The 19,924-nt window shown below is 38.7% G+C and overlaps 3 protein-coding genes across 3 annotated transcripts; 2 read left to right on the plus strand and 1 right to left on the minus strand.

Moving 5' to 3' along the window:
- Positions 1-7,653: 7,653 nt before the first annotated feature.
- LOC113144855 (alcohol dehydrogenase class-3-like) lies at positions 7,654-11,734 on the minus strand. Its single transcript, XM_026331116.1, has 9 exons — positions 11,582-11,734; positions 11,326-11,427; positions 10,824-10,974; positions 10,615-10,702; positions 10,295-10,514; positions 9,384-9,644; positions 9,176-9,308; positions 8,873-9,011; positions 7,654-8,411 (listed from the first exon to the last, which is right to left on the minus strand). Exons 1-9 carry the CDS (start codon positions 11,597-11,599, stop codon positions 8,387-8,389), a joined length of 1,137 nt encoding a protein of 378 aa, XP_026186901.1. The 5' UTR covers positions 11,600-11,734; the 3' UTR covers positions 7,654-8,386.
- A 40-nt stretch (positions 11,735-11,774) lies between these two features.
- On the plus strand, positions 11,775-14,755 carry gar1 (GAR1 homolog, ribonucleoprotein). The gene is made up of 7 exons (XM_026330419.1): positions 11,775-11,874; positions 12,074-12,291; positions 13,208-13,362; positions 13,491-13,550; positions 13,641-13,767; positions 13,982-14,092; positions 14,180-14,755. Exons 2-7 carry the CDS (start codon positions 12,090-12,092, stop codon positions 14,188-14,190), a joined length of 666 nt encoding a protein of 221 aa, XP_026186204.1. The 5' UTR covers positions 11,775-11,874; positions 12,074-12,089; the 3' UTR covers positions 14,191-14,755.
- Positions 14,756-15,549: 794 nt separating this feature from the next.
- On the plus strand, positions 15,550-19,028 carry LOC113144847 (alcohol dehydrogenase class-3). The gene is made up of 9 exons (XM_026331099.1): positions 15,550-15,629; positions 16,131-16,232; positions 16,543-16,684; positions 16,791-16,878; positions 17,136-17,355; positions 17,662-17,922; positions 18,116-18,251; positions 18,683-18,821; positions 18,979-19,028. The coding sequence occupies exons 1-9, from the start codon at positions 15,612-15,614 to the stop codon at positions 19,001-19,003; spliced, it is 1,131 nt and encodes a 376-aa protein (XP_026186884.1). The 5' UTR covers positions 15,550-15,611; the 3' UTR covers positions 19,004-19,028.
- The last annotated feature ends 896 nt before the right edge of the window (positions 19,029-19,924 follow it).

The following is a 19,924-nucleotide window of genomic DNA, read 5'->3' on the forward strand; positions in this document are numbered from 1 at the left end:
TTATAGGCGCGGTCAATAGAAGCTAATTGCATGCACTGCACAGTTATTAACACAAACATAATCAGTCACTTTTAAATGAAGGCATGTTGCATTTTACTGCAGGACTTTCTTTGCTTGTGTCTTATGACACAACCTTTCAATAAAAAAATCATTTTTCAGGGCAAATGTCATCACTTCTGACCAGTATGAGTGATCAAACCAATCAACCAGCATTGTTACTGGGCCCAGGCCTCAAACATAAACCCTTTCTAGGCTGGGGACTTTGTGTGCCTTAATAAAGTCCTAATCACTGGAAAGCATTGTTTATTTTCTGTTACACTGGCCCTAAGGCCACACAAATTTAAACCCTCTGGCACTGTGGCTTTCCCTCAAAGCCTCACATATCCGCTAAATACCATCGGAGATCTGAGACTTTTCCTCAGTCGTCCCTTTCATTAATGTTTGTGCTGACCTCACTCTGCATCACTTTCATTCACTAATGATGAATCAGCCATGCTTCCTCTATCAGGCGAAATGTTGTTTATTCCACAGGGGAATTAATTATTTGTTACCTATTGTAAAGACGCTCTGATGCCTTCACTCTTGTCATTTTACATGCAATGTTTGTTATTTAAGATTTGTTGATACTTTCACTAGTCTGGTTAAGAGCAGCACTTTAATTCTGAAAATAAGTGGAATATCTGGAAAATGTCAATGTAGAGCAAGAATTCTGTCAAACGGAGTACATAAGCACTCAAATAATAGACAAAGTATAGTTTTGATTAACAAGCTAAACGCAAGTAAACATGACAATCTGCTCTTTTTTGTTGTACTAACTCTTTAAAAAGTTCTTCGTATTTGCAGTTGTAAACAAATGTTTTAAAAAGATTTGATAGTATTAGCTGTGAGTATTTATGAAGTGGATGTGTGGATCTTGGTTATTGTGGATGTCACATCACCACCTAGTGGAACATGTTGTTTTCACAGCTTTCAGGCTCAAAATATGAGGTAATCAATAGGCTAACTCACATAAAACTCAACACCACATCATTTCAAAAATATTGGAGCATGCATGTCACTTTACAGGGTCTCTGTACACTGGACATCTCAATAAGGAGCAAAACATCCCATCCCAATTATCACTGACTGTCACTGATATTGATATCAAGGCCAGATTTCCCTGTTTGCTCAAGGAACATCTCGTTCAAGCAAATGTGTTTGCTCATGCTCTCAAGACATGTGGGCTGAGGAATGAAATATCAAACAGGACAACTGTTTAATGAGATGCACGCACCATCTCACTGCCACATGTGCATACACACACACAGTTATGCATACATTCAAACACACACACACATGCTGCATTTCTAAAACACAAACACTCAGTGACACTCCAGTCTCCTAAATATTAGTTCTCTATCACACCTGCTGAATGATCAATGAGACCAATGTAGGTTTTACATTAATAATTTGTAAAGGAGAGTGAGTGAAATAGAGAGTGAGAGGAGCGAGAGATGTGTCCTGTTGTGTTCTGGGACAGGGGAAGGCTAGATTACCCAAGTGCCAGGGGAATCTAATGCAATTATGAGTGTTTGCTTACACCATGTGTCCTCTTCCGTCTGCACAGCAGCATCGGGACTGTGCCCGCCACCATCCTCCCATTCAGCTCTCTTGTTTGTTTTCAGTATTTATGCCACCACAGTCGCCTCCTCTACTCATCACCCACACCACCAGCCCCCCTCATTTGCCCCTGCTTCAATATCACTAATTAAAGTAAACCAATAAGGTTGGGGGGGGGGGCGGTGAAAAATAAGACGTGTTTGAAGACCAGATTGAACTCTACCGGCAACTCAGAAGTCAAAAGAGACATTGGGGGGGGTTGTGTGTGTGTGTGTGTGTGTGTGTGTGTGTGTGTGTGTGTGGGTAGAATTGCTGGCAAAATATACATTATTTATAATGCAAGAAAGGAGGTCACATAGGGAAAGGGAGGTTTGTTTAAAAGATTAGCGATGGCCTGCTTATTAGCTTTAGCTCTCATTCCCAGTCATTTGCCTATCACTGAAGACTCCCAGGCCATCCACAAAGAGTAGCCAGATTATTAATTTGAATCCAATTTTAGTTCTTTTACTTCCCATTTTAATCTCATTATGGCTGCACATTAATGCCTCTGTCAGAATATAGAGGATAGTTCTTATAAGAAATGCAAAAGGAATAAAAACAGATGACAAAACTCTAAACATCAATAGGTAATTATTTCTGGATTGAAATGTTGCCCTTTGCACTATATCTAGCAGGGCAACCCTGGTTTGACTTTCTTATTTTGACTATACCCTGGGACACAGATGACATTTCATTTTTGTGTATTTTGTGCCAAGGAAGATATTAAGCTAATCTACCCATGCTCCTGTTTGCTCTTAGGGATTTGGGAAGTATAGGCAAACACGAGGCACACAGAGACTCCAGCTAAGATAAAGGGAGATAGAGAGACTTTTGGTAAAGTGACGGCACTGAGGCAGTGGCAGCGAACTGTTGGCTCTCTCAGTGTGAGGTTGAGAGAATATTGTCCATGTCCAAACCTCTCTCATTAGGATTACATATTTGATGTTAAATCCGTTGCTAAAGTTTAAATCTGTGTGTTTTGCTTGCAGTGACGTTGACCTTATGATGTGAACTTCCCAAAGACATTCAGGAGTTCTGCTGCTGTGCTACACAAGTCAAGATGACAAGAAGAGTTGGATGATACAGTCTGGATGAATTGATAAACAGAGTGATAAAACAATGACTGCAGCTACCTGGTCAAAATCACCACGATGACCTATATTTAATGCTTGATTATTTTTAGTAGCAACTGTGTATGTTCATTACCTTTAGAGCAGCATGGAGGCCCGTAACACATCTACCCTACTCTGACCTTATTTTCTGATGCACTCATTTGGTTTAACTGCTGGAAACTGTCACTTTACAAACAATATGAATGAAACTTGTACTAGATGACATAATCATATATTACAATTTATTCTATCATATATTATATCATCTAGTGTGTGTTACACTGTACCTTCATATATATATATACAGTCTACTGTTTAGCATGTGTCATAAATAGTACAAGTGTATATTTGATATTTCTTGTATGTTTTATTATACCAGTGTAATTATACCATGATACACCTCATTATGACTCCTAGCAAGTCACAATTTCACCTTTGCCTTTTACCTATTTGCACAATACAGAGGACTGTTTATGCACTGTAACTCATATTAGGGTTAATTTAGTTTCCTTCATTTTTTTATTTGACGTATTATTTTTAAATTTATTTTATCTGTTTATTATCTGTGTTTCTTGTACTCCTTTAACATTATGAGTATATGATATTCATGTTATTAATTACCTTAAGAACTTCTTTTTCTGAGCTGTCAACATCCAACCAGATGTCTATGCAGCTATACCCTGTTCTCTACAACCTTTGTTGTACTTCAATAACAAAAATCCATCCATCCATCCATTATCTATACCTGCTTATTCCAAACCAGGGTCACAGGGATCAGCTGGAGCCTATCCCAGCTCTCTCTGGGTGAAAGGCAGGGGTACACCCTGGACAGGTCACCAGTTCAATAACAAAAATATTACATAAAATTTAACTGCATAGACCTGACTAAAGACTTTAAACAAAATTTTAATTAGTCCTAATTAGTGCATTTTACTTGCTATGTAAACTGTTTTGAAAGGCAATTCCAAAGCAGTGAAAAATGATCAGGTCCCTCTTTATCCCTCTTTTGTTTACCCCGGTGATGTGATACAGCTATAAACTTAAAAAATATACGTAACTGTAAATTCAGCATTACTCATTTCTATCTCGGCTGCCAGTGTATAATTTAAAACTGTGGGATGTTCAAGAATGAGTAATGAATCCAGGCACCTATAATGGATCATTTCAGGTTTCTTTTCATTTCACCGCAATTACCAGCCAAAGAAAAGTCTTTCAACTGTGTTCAGTTAGAAGTGTATTTTTTGGGATTGGCCCAGTCCTTCTGTGGCCTGGCAACGAGCCATGCAACAGTGATTTGGGAGCTTCATCTTTGGACAACAGTGAGTTGTTGGGAGGAGAAGGAGAAAAACAGAATGATGTACTTTACCATGGAGGTATAACAAGACAACCATGACTCACCACACACTCATTATGATTTTTCTTGTCCTACCACAACCTTGAGACTCATTTGAAGCAATGGTGGACTATATATCATATTAGACCAACATGTAGCAAACCAGACATACTATGACAACATGAGTCATCAGAGGCAGACTCTTTTTCAGGGCCAAACACAGCAAGTTCAAACCGCTTCTCAGTGGCGCAAGGAGAAGTTTATTTTTAGATATCGCCCTAATCTAAAGCAGCTTTAAGAGATAAGAGCGCCAGAGTAGACTAGACAATCTAATTTGTCTTTATTTAATCTCTAGTATTGTAACGTTTTATATTCAGAATTGAGTAAAAAGCATTAAATTGTCTGCAAATCCAAAATGCAGCTGCAATCATTTAACTGAACTAAGGGAAGAGAACATATTGTTCCAATTTTAATATTCCTATTTTTTTCCCAGCTGTTCCAAGAATATAATTCAGAATTGTGTTCATCATTTGCAATGCATAACACTGTCTACAAGTTAGTGACTTACTCTTGTGTACAATGGTATACATTTAGTACCGGTCAAAAGTTCGGACAGACTTTCTCATTGAATTTAATGGTGAAGTGTGTCCAAACGTTTGACTGGTACTGTATATAGGTCATACATTTGTTTTGATGGTACTGCAACTATTATATTTTAAACACTTTTTAAATTGGCTATTTTCATACTCTGGGCTATATTGCCTTTATTGATTGTTTTATCTTGTTTCATTTCATATTCTTTTATTTTATTGCAGTTTCATGTTAATAATTATGCTGATTAACAAAAATTAAGAAAAAATAGTTATTAACCGAAGTGCTAAATTTGTATAATAAGCTATAATAACACCCTATGTTAAAAAGGGTGTTTCCCCAAATAGCTAAAAATAAAAGTAATAAAAGACATTCCTTATGTGTTGTGAAAAGACTATTGTAGATTCTTTCCTATTGGAACTGGCAATTCCATACCAATTATAATCTTACAATGACTAAAAAAAAATTACCTTTGCAAACATTCCCAGGAATTGCCCAAGTCCCCATGTGGCTGTAACTGTGGGAGCGGTAAACTGAGCAGGTTTGGGAGGTAGCTAAATCTCCCAGTACTTTCCTCACGCTTGTGAACTTCTTCTTAGGGATTAGGGGGTAAACACACAGGGTTTGAGAGAAATATCTCCCCCTACCTCCAGCCCATAACCACATGAAATGACTCTGTTGACTCAATGTTGGCACGTTGAAAAAAGCATTGTGGCAGAGGAGATTGGGATGGGTCCAAGTCTCTCATCTATGAATTCTGTCTTGTCTACAAGGTCAAATGGTCTAAGATTTAGTTGTTTACCATTTAAGGCTACTATAATCAATCTTTAGACTTCATGACAGACTTTGACAGGCATGAAAATACATGCTAGTACAAAAACATTTATAAAAATGCACAATGTGATCCTGCAATCAATTTTGACAATTGAGGTATAAAATATGCCTGTAATAGAAACAGAACATTGTATACCATTTCTGCAAGTGATCCTTTATGACAGATTCAAAAGAAGTAAAATAAGGGAAACTACACCAACTATGTCGATGACTACTTCCCACACATGCTTGTAGTATTCTGTGTGACCAATAAAGGAAAGACCAAACAAAGGAGTGCCATGATAGCACCTTAGAGTTAATCTTTCAATTACTACTTTACTGCTGCTGTCAGACAAAACACAACAAAAGCTTAGATCTGTCACGCATATAGCTCTTCACGTGTGTGTGCGTCTCTTTGGTAATAGCTGTGTGGTCTGTCTAATACCATTCTCTGTTGTCTATTTCTGTTGCAACTTAACTGTAAAATACTGACACAATATGACTGACAGATTACAAAATATAAAACAATATTGTTAAGTATATTTTTAAACAGAGCATCAGTACATGATAAAAGTCGACTATGGTTGTTGTTTGAAAACCATCAATATTGGCATTTTCAAAGTTTAAATCTATAACCATTTTGGCACATCAAACCCTTTTAAAAGCTATTTATCAGGTCATTACGCACTGGTATCAAGTCACTTGATAAAAATAGTCTTCTATGTCAGATTTGTTACTGCACAGTGCACTAATGCAGCAGAAAACTAGCTGCCCCTCCAGGACACTGTATTGTGCTGTCCTCTAGTGAAGCTGGCTATATTTCACTGACACAGAAGCTAAAGCTAACCGTGTCAGAGAAAGACCAGGGATGTCACAGGCAATGCTTGGCATTAGTTGTATAATGGCCAGGATTTGCTGCTAAAACAGGGCCTCACGTTGGCAGTCTTTAGTGACTTAAGCGGGCCGTTCTTCCATAGCCATTGGGGCTATACAGCATATCCATCCCTCTGTCTCTCTCTCTCTAACTGACTATGTCTCTTTCAGATGTGCTTTTCCTCCAGCTAGTAGTTTTCTGTGATTAATGAAATTTCATATTTTATGTTTGTAATGTTCACATGACATATGGCACACATTTAAACCAATAAGTGTATGAAGTGTTTATAAGACAACAAAGTATTGTCATCTTACAGTGTCGTCATAGATACAGAATATAATGTAGACTTGAGTTTTAATCCCATGTTTTAATTTTTCTTTTTGCAATAAAAAATCTTTGTTAAAAGAGGGTGTTTCCAAGCTACTTCTTTTAAGGTTTCATCATATTCTGTGTGCCATCATCTGTATGTCACACAGGAATATAGCTTAATAAATATGTGGAAATCTCTTGATCCCAGTCTAAATATTGTGAAAGGTAAGGCGGCACTTTTTGACATTTTTTCCAGACATGCTTTTATTTGTGTGATGGCATTTATCTCATCTGGCATTTCTGTTGTTTGTCAATTATCTTCATGCAGTCTACATGAAGGGTAGTTGCAGTGTATTGATGACATCAATAGATAAAAAAATGAACAAATGAAATGAAATATTAATATTATTAGTAAATGTTAAGGTTTCTATTATTATTTAACTCGATGCCACTTCCTGACATTTTATGTTTGCTATTGCCTTAATCGTTGCAGAAAAAATGCAATTAGTGTCAAAATGAGAACAGTTTCAATTTTACAGTGTTGTGGTTATATTCTAGATTGCATGTCCTTTGTGTATCAGTTGCACAATGCTGTGACCATGGTACAGACTGCAGAGTTCAAACAGAAAGAAAAGAAGTAGAAAACCTAGGGTCATTACTTTGAACTGTCTTCACATATTTGAGGTAAACATTCAGACACATGTCCCCAAGTCTGTGAGCATGTGCAATATTTATAGATCAGGTTGCCTGTCAAAACTAATCTTCTGTTTTTCACCTTTCTCCATTATCTACCTCTACTGCTTCATATTATTCTGCTCTCTATTTCTTGATGTTTCTCTTTATTTTCAGATTATTTAAGAGGAACAAAAAGATCTAAGATGTGTAATCTGTGATTGATAGCATAGAGGCAGAGAAGAGCAACATAAGAGGAGGAGCGCCACTTTATTTTCCATTTTAAAAAAAGATGGAAAAGCACAGGGAGCTGCCAAGAGTATTTATTTGATCTGAATGGAACTTCAATAAAACAAATTCCTTCTACAGCTATTTTAGTTCTCCACCAAGAGGCATTCCCCAAACAACATTTTGTCTTCAGTCCTGACAGCTCACAACTGTTATTTTAGCCTTTCCCGTTGACTCCCTATTAAATCAATATATAATATTACCAAGGGCAAAATCTGGTAAGCAGATACTTTTCCGTGGCTGATGACACATTTAGCCATTTGGTTTCTTTGTCTTTTGACCCATCTTGAATGGGAATGGAACGGGAATGTAATTCCAAATATCACTTCACAGGACTACAATCACTGTAGATGTTAAGTATGAGAAACATGAACCTTTATGTAAATATTATAGAAGATGCTGTGTATAGTTATGAATTACTTTTGTTGTCATGTCACATTATTACACTAAATATTGTGTAGTTTACCATGTTTGACAAACAAAAACAACATAATATCTGATTTAATTTCAATTAAAAAAAAAATCATTTTCAAATAGAAATGTCTTTAAAAAGTTAGAGGGTATTCATGGACACAAACACAGAAGCTCTTACATGACATAACACTGCCATCTAGTGGCAAATGTGGTCATTTGCTACAAGGTCAACAATAGAAAAATACGATCAATATAAAAAAAATACGCCAGAGTTGTATGCAAAATTTTATTCCTTCCTCTTATGAATGTAGCTTCAATAGATTCAGCCTCCTCTTGAGCGTTTCACAGACTGATTACAGTACGGATGCTGAAAAAAAGAAAAGAAAAATCATTAGGTTAGTTCTGGTCACATCATTCCCAACTGCAATAGCTACAACACCTGTTAGGCCTGTTTGTTTAAGAAAGTATTAATCAGGAGATATGTACAAAAGCTCTACATGATGCTATTATCAGCTTGCTTCTGTAACCAAATAGACCATTTGACATTGTTGGTCCTGGATATTCTGAAATAGACATTTCACAGCATATTTGTGTTTGTGATTCTATGGAGGTGTATCCCAACCCAACACTATAATCATAATCCAAGTCTTACACTTAAAAATGAAATGATTAATTTTGCAGGGATCAGAATTATGACCTTAAATACACAATGAGTCACAATAATGTGACTGTCTGAACAGATGTTTCCCCTGCAATGTGAGTAATACAAGGAAACATACACATGCAAAAAAACAAACAAACTACCAAGCACAAAACAAATCATCTTACGATTTTCCACTTTTCAAAAGGTCAAAGGCCACGTTGATTTGATCCAGAGGGAGGCTATGGGTGATAAATTCATCAAGCTCCAGCCTGTTGTTCATGTAGTCATCCACCAGTTTAGGCACATCCTGCACACTCTTCCAGCCTTTACACAAGGAAAGAAAGAAAGAAAGAAAACCCAAAACACAGAGGACATTAATGAAAGTGTACTTTTCTTGATGACCCTTGGATACATCAATAATAGTGGATATTAATGTTTAGACCATGTAAGATGTGATGATGATTAAGTGTTGTAATGTTGGACTTCACCTCCAAAATAAGTCCCCTTCAAGGTGCGTCCCATCAGGATCTTTTCAACCATGACTTTCATTGCTGCTGTCTCAGTCCACCCTGCAATAATGCAAGTGCCCCAGGCATCTGCTGTAGACTCGAGTGCTGCGCTCTAGGACAACACAAAGGACCGGTTGTGTAAATCAATAATTCACAATAGTAAGTTGTTTAACTGTCGCACACCCACCATGATATCCGGACTTCCAACACATTCCAGAGCATAGTCCACCCCTCCATGTGTCATCGCCACTATAACCTCTTGGATGGGCTTATTATGATCTCTGGGGTTGACACATTCAGTGGCTCCCAGCACCTTGGCTTTGTCAAACTTGTCAGGATTGATGTCTACCCCAATGATCCTTTTCGCTCCTGCAACCCTGCAGCCCATGACTGCAGCCAGTCCTACAGCTCCAAGCCCAAACACGGCACACAAGGAATCTTTTTCAACCTGCATGCAAAGATATAGGAAAGATATACGAAAGCCTGTGATATCAGATGACATCATTCACATTTACAGAATTTAATTTCACTTTGTACTCATCACATTTTAATTTTCCAATAGCTGCACAGAAAGAACAGACTATTAGAGGCAGGCAAGTCATTTTATTCATATTCATACTAAGCACTCCTGAGTTTGTTCAATATCCTAAACAAGTTTGTTTATTTTCTATATTTTTCCAAAAGACTTTAAACTTTTCCACCAAGCATTTTTCTTTGCCTGTATCATGCAATAAACTAGAAAAACAGAAGGTGTGGAATATGAAATTCATAGGTTTAAATACATTTAACATGGTGCTGACATCTAGTGGGAAAACTGACTAACTACTGTGCTGCCACTGTGTTCATGACTGTGTAGCAACTCATAAAAATATCAAATATCAATGTACAACTAAAATGTTTTCCTTTACAGAGTAAATCCATTCTGTCATGATAGGCACAACATTTTTATATTGCCCTATATTGTTCTTACACCTGCATCTCTCTTGTTCTAAGAAGACAAAGGGTTCTGCAAATAAGAATCTTAGGTTCACATCACACCTGGTGACAATTCGAGTCATGATATGAATATGAGGATCCAGCAGATATCTCCACTCTTACCTTGCCTGTATTAACAGCGGCACCATAACCAGTGGAGACACCACAACCTAGCAGACAAACTTTCTCCAGCGGTGCATCACTTCTGATCTTTGTAAGTGAGGTGTCAGGAACCACTGTGTACTGAGAGAAAGAACTGACACCTAGGAACTGATAAATCTGCTGATTCTTGCAAGAAATCCTGCTTGTGCCATCAGCCAAAACACCCATTTGTGTATTATCCCTAAAAGCCACAAAAAAGGAACAATGAGTGGTGAGACTCCAAAAATAAAAAGAGAAACAAAAGGGTGTACGTGTGTATGAGCACATGATAATGAAATCACCAGTTTTTCCTGCAATGGTTGGTTTTAGGACTCCGACATCGGTCACACTCCCCACACTGAGGCAGAAAAAGGGGAATAACTTTATCCCCTGTAAAAACAACAAAAAGCAAAGTACTTCATTCAGAGCTCTGTGTATAAAAAAGTCCAACCAAACAACAAACAGAATCCAACCAAATGCCAACTTGCTCGTTGGGAGCTGTACAGTTTACCTGGTGAAAATTTGGTTACTCCTGGACCAACACTCTCCACGATTCCTGCTCCTTCATGGCCGAGCACTAATGGGAAAGGCCTAAATTTCATCCCCTTTCCAGTTTCATACAGGTATTCCCAGTCTGTGTGGCACACACCTGTGGCAACAATCTGTAAACAGACATGAGGCTGATTCATGTGACTGTTTAAGGAAACAGATATACTTGTTGTGCAATAGACGAGAAACTAGCTGAAGGAGTGAAATGTATTTAAATGATTAGTATCAACATTTGTGGCCAGATAAGAAATAGACCTGATTAAGACGATGCTCATATCTGTAGGTATTGCAACAGGTTTCTAACACTTCACATTACTTTGACAGGACATATAAGTCAGAGGTGTCCAACCCATGGTCCTCCAGGGCCACTGTCCTGCTTGTAAACTGGATAAACACCTGATCCAAGTAATCAGCAGTAAAGAGACAGGGTGTCCTTGTAACACAGACAACAATGAGCAGCTGACCTTGACGCGGACTTCATGTGCTTTAGGTGGGGCCACCTCCACATCCTCAATGGACAGGGGCTCCCCACGCCCCCAAGCAACAGCTGCTTTGCACTTTATCACCTGATAAGATTAAAATACAAGTTTGACACAGCCCGTTTCAAATTATTAAACACCTGAGGGAAAGTCTTTACACACAAAAAATGAGCGAAAGCGCAGAAAAGATTTTCATTTAAGCAGAATAAACAGACTCGTGGTGAAGTTTTTTCTTTCTTACCTGACCAGCTGTTGACATTGTTGAGTGGTGGCGCTACTTAAAATCCCTGACTCTGAACAGAACAGTTATTACGTGGGACGATACCTGCACATATCAACACCAGACTACAGCCTGGGAAATAAACAGCTTCTTTAAATATGCGAGCGGTAGGGTTGGGCGTTTACGACACTTCCCGACTCTGCTGACTGCATTACGGCAGTCTTCGGTCACACGTGTTGTCATCATCGCATGGACCCAGCTCGGAGTGAAAATTTGTAACTAGCAGGTCACTTCGTCGGTATTCTCCTTTAACTGTGAGTAAACAGTGTTTTCAGGACTTTTGAGGATGTATAAAAGCATAACGGGAGGCTTGTGCTGGAAAACACGCGTTAATCTTGCGGTTTAAAAGCCTGAATTGAGTTAGCGTGTTAGCAGGAGTCTGTGTTGGTGCGATAAGTTGTGTTTACTGGGTGAAGTTAGTAACTGTGCCCTGCGTTTGTTCTTTTTCCTCAGAGATTTTGAAGAAACAATGTCGTTCAGAGGACGAGGAGGAAGCAGAGGTGGAGGATTTGGAGGAGGAAGAGGTGGAGGAGGATTTGGAGGAGGCTTTGGAGGAGGCAGAGGTGGAGGAGGGTTTGGAGGAGGCAGAGGTGGAGGAGGGTTTGGACGCGGCGGTGGCAGAGGTGGTTTCAACAGACAGCAAGACTTTGGTCCTCCAGAACATGTTGTCGGTAAGTTCAGCAAATCCCAGACTAGGAAAGATGAAAACATGTCAGGTTGACGTGCGGACCATTGATCATGTGAAGACGACAGAAGCTTTGGGAATAGATTAATAATTATACAGTCCTTTAACCAAAACAGACTTTATATAACATCTGAGTGTTAACTCAGTCTGTCACTGGAACTCACAGCAGTTTCCAGTTTGTAAAAACATATAAACATGCAGGTTTTAACTAAGAGAGCTTCTATATACCTGAGACATGGGTTTAAATATGTTAAATGATGAGGTAAAGTCCTGTTTTCAGTGGAAATCAAACCTGAATTTACAGTATGTGCAGGACTGTGAGTCACGTGTACTCTTACTCCTCTGCTTGTAGTGCAACTTATACAGAAGCGACTTATATGTGTATATTTACAGCCAGTTTGTCGAATAGTCACTAGTGTTAGATGACGCTCTGGGCTCAATTGCTCAATTGGAAATAATTCTGTACCACTGAAAAAGTAAAGTGTGGATGCTCACGCTAAACTCCTAGTGTAACACAGGTGAAAATGCTGCCCACAACAAAGAGCTTTACTGAAGACTTCAAAGTGCAGGTAATAAAGTTGCAGCTGAAGCACAGAGTTTCAGCATTCAGACAACCAAAGACAGGAGGAGGACATGCTGCTAGATGGATATAGTGCTATAATTGTTATAATGTCAATGCAGTCAACCAAGTCTAGAGTCATACAACCCATTTTGGGATTTCCGAACACTTACATGTCTATGACATGTATGCAAAGTAAGTACTGCGATTATTGAATTGGACACAAAAGAGCACCCACAGTTTGAGCAGTGGGAAAAGTCAGAAATTGAAACTGGGTTTAGTTATGATGTGGACTTTACCTTTTACACAACCAACTGTGTTTCAATGTTTTTCCACTTTGCAGCACTGGGAGAGTTCATGCATCCATGTGAAGATGATATTGTGTGTAAGTGTACAACAGAGGAGAACAAAGTTCCCTACTTCAATGCCCCAGTGTACTTGGAAAACAAGGAGCAGATTGGGAAGGTGGATGAGATTTTCGGCCAGCTCCGGGATTTTGTATCCTTTGTTTCTCCTTTTTATTTGGACCTCTGAAACAATATGTAGTATAAAATGAGATCACTTTCTGAGAAACAAATCTCAGTTTCTGCTCAGTAACCTTTTTATTCCTTAACATGTGCTTGCAGTATTTCTCAGTTAAACTTTCTGAAAATATGAAGGCATCTTCATTCAAGAAACTGCAGAAGGTAAAAAATCAGTAACATTTTAAAGTAGTGGATTTGCATTTTTAAGTGTCTGTGTAATAAATCACATCTACATCTAACTTTCTCTTTTAGTTTTATATAGATCCAATGAAGCTCCTCCCACTGCAGAGATTCCTGCCCAGGCCGCCAGGAGAAAAGGGGCCATCAAGAGGAGGCCGAGGTGGGGGTCGAGGTGGAGGAAGAGGTGGTGGTCGTGGAGGTGAGGCATCCAAACTTATTGTCTCATTTTCATTAATTCTGTTTCCAGCTGTTGATGAATGTGTAGATCAGGTCCTTAACAGTTTTTACCCACTTGGGTGCTCCTGCTGAAATGAGCTGTTAGTATTAGTTGCTGTTGAAATGAAAATTTTGTGCCTATAAAGGCCATCACTTGGAAGAGTAGTTTTATTAATTCCGCTTTGCTTTTGTTCCAGGTGGGTTTCGAGGCGGCAGGGGTGGAGGTGGCCGTGGTGGAGGATTTGGAGGTGGTGGCCGTGGTGGAGGAGGCTTCAGAGGAAGAGGAGGTGGTGGACGTGGATTCAGAGGTTGGCTCTTTCTCCATACTCTTGGTGTAAATTTGCCATGTTGACATGTAATGTTTGTTTGAATTGTTTCTCTATCTTTACTTCAAGGTGGGAGATGATCTGACGATGATGACTTGGTGTATTCTTTTTATCCCCGTCTACATCTGCTCTGGCAAAAAGGCTGTGTTCCATGTGAACACGTGGCCTGTTGGACTCAAAATATGGACATTGTCTCTATTTGTAGAACTTGAATCAGTTTTCCTTGTTTTATTTTTTACCACTTGTGTAAACGATGGATCTTGATACATTTTTATTTAAAAGGTTCATATGTGTGCTTGTGTACAACATATCCACAAAGGGTTGTAGGGTCCCTTTGTGAAACACCTCATGTTGTTTTCCTGTGCTGATTGTTAAAATATTTGACCATGTCAGATGTGTGTGGGTGCTTTTGATTAGCAGACACATTCACAACTCCCATGCATTACTTTTTTCAGATGTGAGAAAATGTTTAGTAAATCAGACTTTATTCAATGCTAGTTGAAAACATTTTAATACTCAAACATTGTAAAATCTTAAAATGTTACATTTTTGTCAAATGCCTTGATTAAAAGGTGCTCAGTGACTTTGTACATTATTTTCTGCTCTCCTGAAATCTGAGGTTAATAAATGAATGTATGACCCTGATTTTGTGCGACATTTGCAAGCCAGTGGTGGTAACAACATGCAAAGATATAATGTGGAAATTTGTTTGCTGATAGAATTTTAACAAGGTAACAGAAATTTTTCAGTAGATAATTTCATTTTTTGTAAAATGTCAATATTTAAATTTATTAGGTTTCTTCCCTGAAACCTAAAATAGGACTAGAATGAAATTAAGTACACTGACAAAAGTAGGTTCTATTATTGTACAGTTTTTATGCTTTAAAAAAAATAAACAGACGAATGGTATGTGCAAGAAAAGCTGAAATAAGTAGATGACTGACAGAAAATCGAATGGTAACTTCTGATATTTGTGATGGTTCAAGAAGGAACCATCTAATTTTAGAAATATTTAGGTTCAGATTTTAGTGATTTTCAGAATTGTGAATGTTTTAGTTTGGATTCTTTTTTAATTGTGATGGCATTTATTTTCTGAATTTTTATAAACTTTTTTTTTTTAAACATTGATTTCACAACTAAATGATCATCAGCTGCAACAACTGAAAAAAAAGTACAGGGTGAGTTACTTAATTTCTCTGTTTAAATTTGCATATTTTACTTAAAGCTTTAAATGCAGAACATTAAAAATATTTTTAGATTTTCAAAACATCTCACAGATATAGTTATTGATTTACAAAATAGATTATATATGTTAGATAATAACATATATTATAACATATACATATATTAATAGAGAATATGTTTTTTTTTTTTTTTTTTTTTTTTTTTATACGCCGTGTCTACGTCATACTTACGCTGCGCGTCCTCGTCTCTGATTGGTCCAGACCTTAGCTCCCTTACGTGCGCGCACGGCCCTGTCCTCTCTGCTGAAAGAGTGAACATGGAGACAGCTGGTAAAGTAAGTCCACTTCCTACAAAATGCACAGCAGGTGTTGGAAATGCACAACGTCTTTGTGTTTGTGTGTCGATAAGGTGTTATCAGTTTCAGCGTCATGAAAAGTCGTGGGTGTTTCTAACTAGCGAGCGCTCAGCCGCGTTGAATGGAGAAATACAAAGGATCACTGTTGCTTCGGTGCACGCGGAAGAGTGGGCAGTCGTTTGCAGCTGGTGTTTGCTGCATGTCCACAAAGCAATGATTCAACTTCTGACAAGTCAGTAGTGTGATGGAAGCACATTAAACGCGTTCAGCGGCAGGTTACTCCAACATTAAACTGCTGAAGTCTTGCATAAGCGTCAACTTGGACACAGGTCAAAGGCTAATAACTACACTGTGCAACTAGCTCGACCTACCACAGGCACTGTGGAGCTGCAGTTACTCATTTCTTAGTTACAGCACATGCACACTCACTCACCACACACCTGCACTCTTCTACAAACTTGTTCTGTGCTTTGCCTTTAGGTGATCAAATGCAAGGCAGCTGTCGCCTGGGCACCTGGAAAGCCTCTTTCCATTGAGGAGGTGGAGGTAGCCCCACCCAAGGCCCATGAAGTTCGCATCAAGGTAATTCAGACCAATGCATGTCACTTTTCCAAGCCCTGAATACTTTAGATTTTAATCATCTTTTGTATTGTTTGGAGGTACATGTCTCATCAGCATGACAAAATATCACGCTCTGGAAAATCCTATGTAAACCAAAGTTTAAAGTTTAAAGTTTTGAGGGTAGACGTTCATGATTGTCATGTTTCATGGCTTAACTTATACATTTAAAACAAACGTAATGTTAGGATCAGTCGTAATATTTCGCATTTTTCAGTCTTGTGTTAAGCTGCAGTGTCTGATGTGGGCCTTAAGAGAACACTGTGCCTCTCAGATCTTTGCCACAGGGGTGTGTCATACAGATGCTTACACACTGAGTGGAAGTGACCCTGAGGGACTTTTCCCCGTCATCCTGGGCCACGAGGGTGCTGGGACAGTTGAGAGCGTTGGTGAGGGTGTCACCAAATTTAAGCCAGGTACTGAGCCATCTGTCAAAGTATGGAAACTTAAATTTGTTGGTACAGTGTTACGAATAAGTACTTCTTGAGGGATTATAATTATTGACAATTCTCTTTGACACAGGTGATACCGTCATCCCATTGTACGTGCCACAGTGTGGTGAATGCAAATTTTGCAAAAATCCCAAGACCAACCTTTGCCAGAAAATTAGGTAAGGTTTTATCCATCTATTAGTTGAAGATGTCTCTCTGTTTTTTAATGATAAATCTGAAATTTAAATGTATTTCTTCGTGGCTAAACTAGCAATATCAGTAGTTGAACTCAGGCTCAGGTGGCTTTCCCCAAGGCAACAAAATCAAAGCTCAGTCATCATCAGTTTGAGCTTCCACTGGCCCTGCATTGCACAGCAATTGGATTTCATCATACGCACATGAAAAGAAATGTTTTCCTTGTGCTTGCCCCCTGCAGAGTAACCCAGGGCCAGGGCCTGCTCCCCGACAAGACCTCACGCTTCACGTGCAAGGGAAAGCAAGTTTTTCACTTCATGGGTACCAGCACCTTCTCTGAGTACACTGTGGTGGCCGACATCTCTCTGGCCAAAGTGAATGAGAATGCCCCACTGGATAAAGTGTGCCTTCTTGGATGTGGCATTTCTACAGGTTACGGTGCTGCACTTAAAACTGCCAAGGTGAATATCACACATTGTTGGCCATGCAACAAGACCTAATCCTCCTTACAAGTGGGAAACAGTGATGCATTAACAGATTTATTAGCAACATTAAAAACAAACCTTTAGTGGTATCTTTCAGAAGGAATGACATGGTTTCTAAGTTGTTGTCAATTTTTTCATCACTGGTACCTGCATTAAAAAGAGAAAATCAAGTATTTGTGTTAGTTTTAAATGAAATGAGGCTCATTCAAAGACTTTCTAATTTTTAAATTACTCTGTAATACATGAACTATCACGTGGGTATTTTTTTCTATGCACACACAGGTTGAGCCTGGTTCCACATGTGCTGTGTTTGGCCTTGGAGCAGTTGGCCTGGCTGTTATTATGGGCTGCAAGGTTGCAGGGGCAACCAGGATTATTGGTGTGGACATCAACCCTGCAAAGTTTGAAAAAGCGAAGGAGTTTGGAGCCTCTGAGTGTGTGAACCCTAAAGACCACAGCAAGCCCATCCAGGAGGTTCTGGTGGAGATGACGGATGGCGGTGTGGACTATTCCTTTGAGTGCATTGGAAATGTGCAAGTCATGGTGAGATTTACATTGTGTTCACATTTTATTGTGAAAACCGTCCAAGTACCATAGATAAATCAATAGGCAACACGTAAAACACTGTCAAAATTGTATATTGTTTGTTGCTGTACGGCCAGTACAGATAGACATTGTGGTTAATGTAGTTGACAGGTGTCACGGGCACCATATAATGGTCAATTTGTTATTTCAGAGGGCTGCTCTGGAGGCATGCCACAAAGGATGGGGTGAAAGTGTCATCATTGGTGTAGCCGGAGCTGGACAGGAGATCTCAACCAGGCCATTCCAGCTGGTGACAGGCCGAGTGTGGAGGGGAACAGCATTTGGAGGTGAGAGACTGTTTTAAAGGGCTTAATTTGGATTGGCAGAAGTCAAAATTTCTGCAAGTTAAAATCCTTTCTTATATTACAATCTGGGACCGGATGCAGTTCCACACTGAATTAAAATCAATAAGCAGTTAGTCTTTTTAGCATCTCGTCTTATTAGGGTGAGATTAACTTATTGGTAGGATTTAATGATAGCAAATTGCTTTCTAATGAACATGCATGTATTTGTAGTGGTATTTTTTTAGCTTTGAGGAAGCCATGAAACTGCTGTAGAATAATTTGAAACTTTGGAGCTCAGCATTTAAATGCACTGAATGAATGTAGTTTAGAATAAGAGTAGAGTCAAATGAAAATGCCTTGCCTTTTGGTAGAACGGTGAAATGTTTTTATATGAACATTTAAATGGTTAAACTGGTTTTCGTATTCACCCCCAGGCTGGAAGAGTGTGGAGAGTGTCCCTAAACTAGTGGATGACTACATGAATAAGAAGCTGAAGGTGGATGAGTTTGTGACCCACACCCTGCCCTTTGAGCAGATCAATGAGGGATTTGACCTCATGCATGCTGGAAAGAGGTGAGGAAAACAGCTGATTTATATTGTCAGTGTATATTAGAATCACTGTTAAAATTAAAAACAGCTTTCTAGTTTCATTTCCTTTGGTTCTTCATAAAGCACATACCTTTTTGTTTTCTGCAGTTCTGTTAACATATTTTCCTTGTTTTCATTGCAGTATCCGCACAGTGCTGACCTTCTGAAGTGTCTCAAAGACACCTGTTGCTTCCTGCCTTTCAAAAATTTTCTGTGATTACAGCACTTAACTCTATTTCTCTGCACTAGTTTTGATGACATTTTCAGTATTAGATCATAATCTGTTTGTAATTAATCACAGAAAAAAGTGTCATTAAAATGCATTTTTTCTCTAGGTTTCCATTCATTTCTCATTAAGTGATCGTACCATGAAAGCAGCATATTATAATATTTGACAGTTAAAGTGTATAGCATTGCATTCATGCTTACCGTTTGTTTACTTCAGAAACATGCCTGACACTAAATATCACTAAAGTAAATATATATATATATTAATATGATTCTTTAATATGTTTCAGATTTAATACTAAAGGAAAAAACATACTAGTCTCAATTTTAAGATGGTTTTCACATCCTCTGACAGAACAAAACAGGCTGATAGGATCACAAGCTTCATCCGGAGTAAAAGATAATAGTGATGAAAAATAAAAATAAAATTTGCTGCTCTTGTGTTAACTTGACCGTGTAACATGCAGAGAAGCTTGGTTTGTCAGTTGCAATCTCTTCTAACCCTGCATGTGGGTACAGTAGAGTAAGCCTATACAATACTGCCACAGGGGTGGCAAACAGGTGACCTCCTTTGCAGCTTGGTTTTGCAATATTACACTGTCACTGCAATTCACTTCTCTATGCTGTAGGATGTCATAGGTGAATACTGCCTAGGCTTCTAACCACTAGGATCCAAGACAAGCAGGTTGCACGTTATTTCTGACAAGACCTTGGAGGTTTATTTTTAGTGAATTAATGCATGTAGTGGTATTGGTAGAGGTCAGCTCAGCTGGAATGACCATCAGGTTCTTGGTCCCTTCTCTAATTAAGGCCCTTCTATTGGCCCAATATTCCAGTATTGCTCAGTTTAGTTGGACAAC

Source organism: Mastacembelus armatus, chromosome 10 (assembly GCF_900324485.2).
Source record: "Mastacembelus armatus chromosome 10, fMasArm1.2, whole genome shotgun sequence".
Classification (NCBI taxonomy): Eukaryota; Metazoa; Chordata; class Actinopteri; order Synbranchiformes; family Mastacembelidae; genus Mastacembelus; species Mastacembelus armatus.